The following is an 11,214-nucleotide window of genomic DNA, read 5'->3' as shown; positions in this document are numbered from 1 at the left end:
TTTTGCACTTGACTCACTTACTACCACTCGTCTCCTCGCTCTCTCTCCCGTCGCAGACCTCACTGAACCACGCCTCCCCCACCACATACCCCCACCGCCTGACTCAGGCCAGGGAGCCATCCGGCCTGAAGCCCCCCCCCCCCCAATTCCTGGAGAGGAAGTCAGCCACAGCCATCTGCGCCCACGGCTTCAGAATGAACATAAAAGGCTGTAAGGCTAGATACCAACGGTGATCTGTGCGTTGGTGTCCTTCATGCAGTGTAGCCACTGCCGGGGTTGCGTGGTCTGAGCAGAGGGTGAACTCCCGGCCCAGAAGGTAATAGCGAAGGGTGAGAACTGCCCATCTGATGGCCAAACAATCCTTCTCTATGGTGCTGTACTTAGTCTCTCTCTTTGAGAGCTTACGACTAATGTACAGCACCGGACGGTCCTCCCCCTCCACCTCCTGGGATAGGACAGCGCCAAGCCCCCTGTCTGACATGTCAGTCTGCAACAGAAAAGGGAGAGAAAAGTTAGGAGCGTGCAGGAGCGGTCGGCCACACAAGGCAGCCTTAACCTGGGTAAAAAGCCTGCTGGCACTGCTCCCTCCATTGGTCTGTATCTGGTACTTCCTTTTTAGTAAGGTCAGTCAGCGGGCTGGTGAAGTTCGAATAACCAGGAATAAATCTTCTGTAATATCCCACCAGCCCCAGCCTCACTTCCTTCTTAGTCTTAGGCCTGGGACAAGTTGCAATTGCTCCTGTCTTATCAATTTGGGGACGCACCTGCCCATGACCCAAGTTGAAGCACAGATACCTTACCTCCACCCGCCCAACTGTGCACTTCTTCAGGTTGGCCATTAGCCCCACCCGTCTCAGCGCCCCGAGGGCGGCCCTCAAATGCTCCATATGCCGCTGCCATTCCCCACTGTAAATGATGATATCATCCAAGTAGGCAGCGGCATAGGCAGCATGGGGCCATAGAACCCTATCCATGAGGCGCTGAAACGTGGCTGGGGCACCAAACAACCCAAACGGAAGTGTCACAAATTGGTGTAATCCAAGCGGCATGGTGAAGGCTGTTTTCTCTTTGGACATGGGAGATAAGGGGATCTGCCAATATCCTTTCGCTAAGTCCAATGTCAAATAAAATCGAGCAGTACCTAACCAATAAAGCAACTCTTCAATTCGTGGCATTCGATATGCATCAACTTTTGACACTGCGTTCACCTTGCGATAGTCCACACAAAACCTCACTGAGCCATCTGTTTTAGGAACCAAAACTATTGGGCTCGCCCAGTCGCTGTGGGACTCCTCAATTACTCCCATCCCCAATATTGCCTCTAATTCCGTCTGAACCACTTTTCGTTTGTGTTCAGGTAATCTGTACGGCTGGCTGCGAACCACCACGCCCGGCTCCGTCTCAATATGGTGCTGAATCAGATTGGTACGACCAGGCAGGGGCAAAAACACATTGCAAACTCGGATTGTAACCGTATGATGTCAGTGAGCTGTGAGGGCAAGAGGTGCTCTCCCCCTGGGGCCAGGGTGAGTGATTTCTCTTTGACGATCGCCTCTGGCGTTGTATAGTCGACTATAACTAATGCAAAGCGATGTCCCCATACCGACTGTTCTAATGGGATTGGTACGACCAGGCAGGGGCAAAAACACATCGCAAACTCGGATTGTAACCGTATGATGTCAGTGAGCTGTGAGGGCAAGAGGTGCTCTCCCCCTGGGGCCAGGGCGAGTGATTTCTCTTTGATGATCACCTCTGGCGTTGTATAGTCGACTATAACTAACGCAAAGCGATGTCCCCATGCCGACTGTTCTAATGGCCTGATGAGGTCCATACCAATTCATTCAAAGGGGACCTTCACCAGAGGTAAAGGGCGCAATGGCGCTTTTGGGGCGGCCGGTGGGTTCACCAACTGACATTCCCGACATGCTGCGCACAATCTGCGCATGCTCTCGTTAATGCCTGGCCAAAATAATCGGGTCATTAGACGACTTAGTGCTGTCACCCCTAGATGCCCCGCCATTGGGTTACAATGCGCCCTCTGAAAAAGCATTTCCCGACGGCTCCGTGGCACTAATAATTGGGTTGTATCTTCCTTTGTCTAAGTGTCTTGGGCCCCTTGATAAAACCTGTCTTTAATAATGGCAAAATACAGATAGGAGAGCGTGCGGTCAGGTTGAAGGATCTGCCCGTCGATGGAATGGACCTATTCGAGCACATGTTTGAGTGTCTCGTTGTGGGACTGTTCCAGGGGAAAGTCATCATAACTGGAGAGGTTTAGCCTCGCCAAGCCACCCGGTTCCCCTGAACCCGCCCCACTGGGTCCCGGTACAGTTTAAACCAACCTGAGCGCTCGCCCCCGCCAACTGCCGCCTTTTTTCCCAGAGACATCCGCTGATGAACACCCCAATTACTGTTCAAAAGCTGGCCAATTGGTTCCCAAAATTAGCAGATGCCGGAGGCGCAGGCTTACAGCCACCTCCACACAATGCTTTTGACCCCTAAATTTGATGGATATGGCTTTTACGGGGTATTCCACTATATCCCTGTGCACACACTTTACCTTAACCATGCGGCCTTTATCCAATGCCCCAGATTGTGTCAAGGTTTGATGGATGGAGGTCTGGTTACAACCTGAATCCACCAAGGCCCGATAGGTACCCCCCTTAATACTCACAGGTATTTGGTATAACCCAGCTTGATCGGGGGCAGCCTGCGGGTCATCCAGGATCCGGACCACTGTCCCCACCTCCAAGACTGGGCACCGATCCACAAAATGGCCCGGATCCCCAAAATGCCAACAGGCCAGCCCAGGCCTTCCCTCCGCCCTAGTAGCAGGAAGTGGGTCAAACGATTTGCGTGGGGAGGCAGTAGGAGCCAACCCCGGAGCACGCCGCCAGCTGGTCCTCCGCCAGTTGGATGGCCAGATCCAGCGACATCTGCCGGTGGCACTGGACCCACTGGGCTGTTCTCTTTGGTAGTCAGGAGATTAACTGCTCCAGTACCACCTTGTCGAGGATGGCCTCGGCGTCGCTTCCTCCAGCCAACAGCCATTTCCCGGAGCTGCTGTGCCAAGACAAAGGGTCGGCCCGCTTCCACCAACTCCAACAACCAGAAGCATTGGTGGTGCTGCTCTAGACTGAGGCTGACCCTCTGGAGAATGTCTCTTTTTAAGTCAGCGTACACCAGGAGGTTCTGGACAGGCAGTTGTTGGGCAGCCTTCTGGGCTTCCCCTGGCAGCAGCGGAATCAGCCGCACCGGGAACACCCCTCCCCCACCCCATGCCTAAGGGAATGGCAAACATTTAGCTTAACTTTTAGTTTGCTTTCTTTCAGATGCTTGCTGCTGTGACAGTGTAATTATGGCTTTCAGTAAATTTATGACCCTCTCTATCTACTGAACACATAAACGGTCTAATGGTTTTAACTGATCTCAAATTTAATAATGTAGTCTTTAAATTAATTAATTGTAATAATTATGCAAGTACAATAGAAAAAGGAGAATGATAATTAATTTCTTCTGATTGGCCTAGTTTGCCAAGTCCTGGATAATAACACACAGAATGAGTACTACACATAAATAATAAAAAAAAAAACCAGGGTTACAGAACCTTCATATTTAATGGTATTTTGTTATTTGTAGATTGCATTTAATAGTCTTTCATAAAAATATTTGCAATTGTGTATGGTGTAAATATCAGTTTGAGTTTTCGATGCACTACAGTGTTTTGTCAGCAGGCGCCGCCAGCATGTGCTGTTTGAGCTCTCTAAACTGTGGATTATTTCACAAAGAAAAGATGTGTTTTGCGGACTCAGGCATACATGATCAGGCATACATGGAATGCCAGAGCTGCCAATTTTAAAAAATAAATAAATACATAAATAAATATACAAATAAACGTAAATAAGAATAAATAAATACATAAATATATAAATAAATATACATAGAAAAGCAAAAAAACGAAAATAAATAATTATTTATACATTTATTTTCATATTTATGTATATATTTATTTTTTTCCATATTTATTTATTTATTATTTTATTTATTTATACATTTATTCATTTCTACATTTATTTATTTATACATTTATTTATTTTTACATTTATTTATTTATACATTTATTTATTCATTCATTTATTTCTTCCTACATTTCTTCCTGCGTAGGGTAATGAGGAGGGCGTGGTTTACCTCAGACATAGCAATCGAGCTCAGAGTAAGCGAAGGCGAAGGGTTGAGGCAACAGTGATGCCTATTGTGTGGCGAAATACAATTAGTATAGCTCACTGACGTTGATACGGTCTGTGACTGCGAGGTATATGGTCAAAATCCTAAATCTTACTGTGTGACATGGATAGGCTACTCTTTATTCCGGACATGACCGTAGAACATCGTTTGGTCTGGATTTGTAAAATGTCCTGGGCTAACAAACGTGAAACAGGGACTCTGCAGTGCTTAATTTGTAAATTGCGAGGTCCCGGAACAAAGCGGGGTAACGGATGCTGGATGCATGTGATTACAGGAGGGAGAGGTGATGGAGCACTCGCGCAATCACATTGGTCAGCAGTTTAAGTGATTGACTGCATGCATCAGTTGCTTTTAGGGTCTGTATGTTCATGAATAACATGGAAATTCCATGCAATTTTAAAACAACAATTTCCAGGCCTAAAAACGTTTTGAAAAAGTTGTGGAATTTTATTTTACAAATCTCTGTATAATAGAGTCCTAAATTTCGGTGGGGGACTGTGTAGCTATGCCGCATGGTTTTAATCATTCTCGCAGCTTTCAAGTTTATAATGAGGAAAATTCCTGCATTTATTCAACATAGCTTGTAGGTTTGAATAATAAAATTAATCCACGCAAAATGTAAGATTAAATAATTCATTCGAAACCAGTCTTCGAATCCATGAACTCTCTCACGCGCTTTTCATCAGCGCATCTCGTCTGCACAGTGACCTGCAGCACGCGCCGACACAAGACTTCACTCGCATCTCGGGACAGCTGACAGAACAGTCACTTGACTAATCGGGTCATTGTTGCATTGTCACAAAAATGTATAATTTGCACACATTTTTAAGTATTTTAAGCCATGGTACTCGCGTGCTCCGAAGGCTGTATTATGTGCCCTCACAGTCACAACCAAAGTTCACGTGTATAAAGCCGCCTCGCGAGTAGCCTATTATATGAGTTATTTTTCGTAGTTTGTTGAGCTTAAGCAATCAAATACACACAATATGATGTCTGTTGTGGGTGTTGACAAATATAACAATTTCATGACACACTCTATAGGCTACTTAAACACATGGGGAAAAAATAAAGAAAAGGGGAAAAAAATCAATAATTAAACAACACTGAGTCGTCAGTGTTGGTATTGTATCGGACACTTGCACTTAACATGAGGCTATATGAAAATCAAGCTCAAATGGAGTAAACAGGTTTTTGCTGGCGAATGAGGAGATCGCATCTGAGGCAAGTGCATCGCATTATACGCTTTCATCAACTCTTACAGGTTATATAACATTTATTGTTGATATATGGGCGATTTGTTTTTCTTGTCGTTTAATTCACTTGGCCAAAATCTCATGATATAAACGATTAAGCGCTTATGCACAGGACATTTAAAATGTACAAAAGTAGGCTATATTGGCTTGCGAAAAACCAGTCTTCAAACACACAAAAACATTAGCCTTTACAGACATAGTGTTTGAGTAAAGAAAATAAATAATAATAACGAATTATAATAGAGATATGAATTTTGGATTGTTTTTCACGGCCATATGGAAACGCCGTCCCTGGAGGAGGGGGATCCGCCAAAATGAGGTGCCGGATCGGATTTCGGAGGTGCCGGATCCGGCGTGTTGCGGCACAAATTAAGCCCTGGGACTCTGAGACTGAAGCGCTTGATATTTTCAATTTTTCGGTCAGAACTCACGGAAAGGAAGCAGGGCAGATTTAGGCTACAGTGAAGTCGACGCAAGCATACTGACCAATGCTTTTGAAAAAAATTTTATTCTATTAAGCGGTGGTAATCTTTAGCCTACCTCCATAAACTCATGTCCAGGGGCAACCTTATTAAATGTATGAACTTCACGTTAATCCACATCGATAAATTCAGTTAGAGGATAAGACTGTAGGGCAGTTAGCCTACCACTAAAATCCAACCAGAGCTTCATCAGAGCCATCAATACAGAAGAGATCTTAATGCATTTACACAGCAATTAGCCTACAAGTGCATAGAAATATTATGAAGTGTTTTACATTTTGAAGACATAAATATGACATGATGGAATCAATGAAGTGATAGACCTACGTTTAATATGAAACTAAAACAGACACTATCCACTCGTTTGATTCCTTAAAATACACCGAATCAAAAACAGCTCGACGTGTTGAAGCGGATCAGCTTTGGATTTGTTTCTGATCATTTCTATTTAGGCCTATGCGTTATTTAAATAATAATAATAATAATAATAAATAAATGACCAAATGTTCAAAAAGTTGGCAGAGAGGGGTCATGTTCAGGGAAACAACATAATTGTTGATAGACTATTTTTCGGGGACACGAGTTTAATGCGCAAACCTGCGTGACCATATAGCAACTATTCAGAAATGGAAATTACGAATCCATTAATATTTTGTTTTGAATTTAAGAAAAGTCGATTGAATATTTACAGGTTTGTATCTCGTTATTATTTTCAGAATAGTAAAGTCTTTGTAACCAACCACAGTGATCAAATATCGAAGCTATTTATTGTTAAATTTTGTAAACATTTCTGTAGGCCAAAAACTGCCAAAAACATAAATAAAAAATAGCTAGTAGCCTACATAACTTTTTAATTTGTATTATTATTATTATTCTTTCTTTTTATTATTATTATTATTATTATTATTATTATTATTATTATTATTATTATTATTAGGCTATTGTTATCATCATCATCATCATCAGCTGGCAAACCATTATGGAGTCTATTTAAAGGGAATGATTGTGGCGGGGAGTTTGGTCAAACTATGGCAGCAACAATAAATGTTATATAACCTGTAAGAGTTGATGAAAGCGTATAATGCGATGCACTTGCCTCAGATGCGATCTCCTCATTCGCCAGCAAAAACCTGTTTACTCCATTTGAGCTTGTTTTTCATATAGCCTCATGTTAAGTGCAAGTGTCCGATACAATACCAACACTGACGACTCAGTGTTGTTTAATTATTGATTTTTTTCCCCTTTTCTTTATTTTTTTCCCCATGTGTTTAAGTATAGAGTGTGCCATGAAATTGTTTTGTTTTTCAACACCCACAACAGACATCATATTGTGTGTATTTGATTGCTTAAGCTCAACAAACTACGAAAAATAACTCATATAATAGGCTACTTGCGAGGCGGCTTTATACACGTGAACTTTGGTTGTGACTGTGAGGGCACATAATACAGCCTTCGGAGCACGCGAGTACCATATGGCTTAAAATACTTAAAAATGTGTGCAAATTATACATTTTTGTGACAATGCAACAATGACCCGATTAGTCAAGTGACTGTTCTGTCAGCTGTCCCGAGATGCGAGTGAAGTCTTGTGTCGGCGCGTGCTGCAGGTCACTGTGCAGACGAGATGCGCTGATGAAAAGCGCGCAAGAGAGTTCATGGATTCGAAGACTGGTTTCGAATGAATTATTTAATCTTACATTTTGCGTGGATTAATTTTATTATTCAAACCTACAAGCTATGTTGAATAAATGCAGGAATTTTCCTCATTATAAACTTGAAAGCTGCGAGAATGATTAAAACCATGCGGCATAGCTACACAGTCCCCCACCGAAATTTAGGACTCTATTATACAGAGATTTGTAAAATAAAATTCCACAACTTTTTCAAAACATTTTTAGGCCTGGAAATTGTTGTTTTAAAATTGCATGGCATTTCCATGTTATTCATGAACATACAGACCCTAAAAGCAACTGATGCATGCAGTCAATCACTTAAACTGCTGACCAATGTGATTGCGCGAGTGCTCCGTCACCTCTCCCTCCTGTAATCACATGCATCCGGCATCCGTTACCCCGCTTTGTTCCGGGACCTCGCAATTTACAAATTAAGCACTGCAGAGTCCCTGTTTCATGTTTGTTAGCCCAGGACATTTTACAAATCCAGACCAAACGATGTTCTACGGTCATGTCCGGAATAAAGAGTAGCCTATCCATGTCACACAGTAAGATTTAGGATTTTGACCATATAACTCGCAGTCACAGACCGTATCAACGTCAGTGAGCTATACTAATTGTATTTCGCCACACAATAGGCATCACTGTTGCCTCAACCCTTCGCCTTCGCTTACTCTGAGCTCGATTGCTATGTCTGAGGTAAACCACGCCCTCCTCATTACCCTACGCAGGAAGAAATGTAGGAAGAAATAAATGAAGAAATAAATAAATGTATAAATAAATAAATGTATAAATAAATAAATGTAAAAATAAATAAAAGTATAAATAAATAAATGTATAAATGAATAAATGTATAAATAAATAAAAGAATAAATAAATATGGAAAAAAATAAATATATACATAAATATGGAAATAAATGTATAAATAATTATTTATTTTCGTTTTTTTGCTTTTCTATGTATATTTATTTATATATTTATGTATTTATTTATTCTTATTTACATTTATTTGTATATTTATTTATGTATTTATTTATTTTTAAAATTGGCAGCTCTGGCATTCCATACTGCTCTGTACTGTCCTGTCTCTAGTTAGATCACTTTGAACATCTTACACAGAGTGACCCACGTGATAACCTGACGTGATAGAAACGACTTGAAATGACCTGGTTTTTAACTAGGCAAACCGCCAACATGTTGCTTTACGATAAAAATACAGGCAATATATATAACTAGAACAATACTAAAACAATCTTACCCTCAATAATCATTTAGAGTAATGTGCCGTAGGTGAAGTGTGTTCTAAGCCTTCAGTATTTCATGATTTTGATAGAATTATGACAGAAATGTACACACCACTAAGCATGACAGATGGCTCTAAAGTTCTGATTTCAGACAGAGAGAGAGAGAAGAGAGAGAGAGAGAGAGAGAGAGCGAGAGAGCGACCGAGCAAGAGAGAGAGAGAGAGAGAGAGAGAGAGAGCGAGCGAGCAAGAGAGAGAGAGAGAGAGCGAGCGAGCAAGAGAGAGAGAGAGGGGCTTAAGCACATTAACGTTCACCCGTTCACAGTTACATTCACACCACAATGACCACAATTACTAATATAGAACTGAACTGCTCAAGACATAATATAAGTGAACAAAACACCATTTCATTGAGTCAAACATTTCCTAACAAGTCCGCATTTTTATATCTGAAGTCTCCCTAGGGTGCGTTTCCCAAAACCATAGTTGCTAACCTGTTAGCAACTTTGTTGGTTGGCAATAGGAAATTGCATTGCAACCAACAAAGTTGCTAACTTAGTTAACAACTATGGTTTTGGGAAATGCACTCCTGCACACTCCCATGACATATTTCATCAGTGGTGGGAAGTAATGAATTACAACTATTCATGTTACTGTAATTAAGTATTTTTTTCGGATACTTGTACTTTTTTTAAGTATATTTTTAAAGCTGTACTTTTACTTGTACTTAAGTACAAATTAAGCAAAATAATCTACTTCGTCACTTTTAAATCATAGTTCGTTACTGAGTACGCCCACAATTTGAATTGATATACAGCCAATAAAAATATCCGATCGTAAACGGACCAATCAAAGTGCTGATATCGGAACCTGGAACAGCGCTGATCAGACTGATCAGACTGAGATGGAGCTCAGCATCATTTATGGACTCAGAGCTTGGAAAAACAAACTACATGGTAGTGTTATAATAAATATCTATATTTTGATACCGATACTGAAATATCTGACACGGTTCCATTATTCATTTTCCACAGTATACCAAATATACACCAATACAATCTGCGTCTCTCCTTCCTCTCCGAGTGAGTTTGACAATCATCCATCTCCTGTCAATTACAGTCTGAATGTCTGCGTGCGATGCAGGTATTCCGCATTTTTATAATAATTCCAGCTCAAATGTCTCGAGCGCTTTATTATAACATGAGAACACTGTCATGTAATCGCAGAAAACTGGATGCGATCTCAAATAGGTCTAACTTAATACAAATTAACTGCTTGTACGCAGACTGTGTGCTGTCTCGATCTCTCCCTGCTTTTAAAGTAGAAATTATTTCTCTTTGCTCCTGGATTAAATTTTGTAAAAAGTTATCAACCATTCAGAATAGATCCACACCTGACCGATGATAATCCTTCTAGAAGTTTTATTGGTTATAAGTGAAATTCACCAGAAAGTCTTTCAACAATCAAAGATGGAACTTTAATTTCTTTACCATGTAAATTTTTGCTAGAAATGTTTTGGAATGGGATATTTGTCTGATTTGTACATATAAATATCCTAGTCTGTCTACTGCATCACTACATTGTACAGTCATTACAGGTCAAAGCCATCTGATGTTCCATTTATCTACATAAATAGGCCTAACATACTCAATTCAATTCAATTCAAGTTTATTTGTATAGCGCTTTTTACAATACAAATCGTTACAAAGCAACTTTACAGAAAATTATGTTTCTACAATATTTAGTAGTAGCTTAGTAGTTTGTGCACGTTTGACAGGATTTTAGAAAAAATAATAATAATAGTACAAGACGTAGTCAGCTAGATGATGAACTATCAATATTATTAATTAATAGTTATTATATGATGCAGTCACACATGTAGTAATAATTGTTAGTTCTACATACTGTATATGGCTCTTAAATCTTTGCTTGTAAAATCTCAGTGTGGTCATATTTTGAATACCTCAAACTGAGGTCATTTGTTTTATAATTTTATTACTGTGTGTGTGTGTGTGTGCGGTTTTTTTTTTCTTTGTAAATTCAATTCAGTTTGAAATCAAATCAAGCTTCCTTGTGCTGTAATTTACCCTATTTTAAAGACACAAATACACAGAATGAGCAAATGTTTAAGATTGAGAATTTTGTAATGGTAATTGGGGGCATGATATTTATATGTGTAAATAAAAGCCTATGAAAAATCTATTAATCATATAAGGTGAATGTGTCTTTTTAGAAGATTTGGATTAAACCAATTTCAAAGCTTGAAATAATGAGTTCGTTGAAAAAATGGATGGAAAAAATATATATATCTACAGGTA

At 40.4% G+C, this 11,214-nt stretch overlaps 1 protein-coding gene across 1 annotated transcript; it reads right to left on the bottom strand.

Annotated features, from left to right (window-relative positions):
- Window positions 1-551: 551 nt before the first annotated feature.
- On the bottom strand, window positions 552-887 carry LOC132092015 (uncharacterized). Its single transcript, XM_059498059.1, has one exon. The coding sequence runs from the start codon at window positions 885-887 to the stop codon at window positions 552-554; it is 336 nt and encodes a 111-aa protein (XP_059354042.1).
- Between the last annotated feature and the right edge of the window lie 10,327 nt (window positions 888-11,214).

This window comes from Carassius carassius, chromosome 18, assembly GCF_963082965.1.
Source record: "Carassius carassius chromosome 18, fCarCar2.1, whole genome shotgun sequence".
Lineage (NCBI taxonomy): Eukaryota > Metazoa > Chordata > Actinopteri > Cypriniformes > Cyprinidae > Carassius > Carassius carassius.
Note: the sequence above shows the minus strand (reverse complement) of the source record. Positions and strands in the feature narration are given on the sequence as shown.

Bases quoted from the DNA above. Each gene is read 5' to 3' on its own strand.
- LOC132092015 (XM_059498059.1), bottom strand. From the start codon at position 887: ATGGAGCATTTGAGGGCCGCCCTCGGGGCGCTGAGACGGGTGGGGCTA.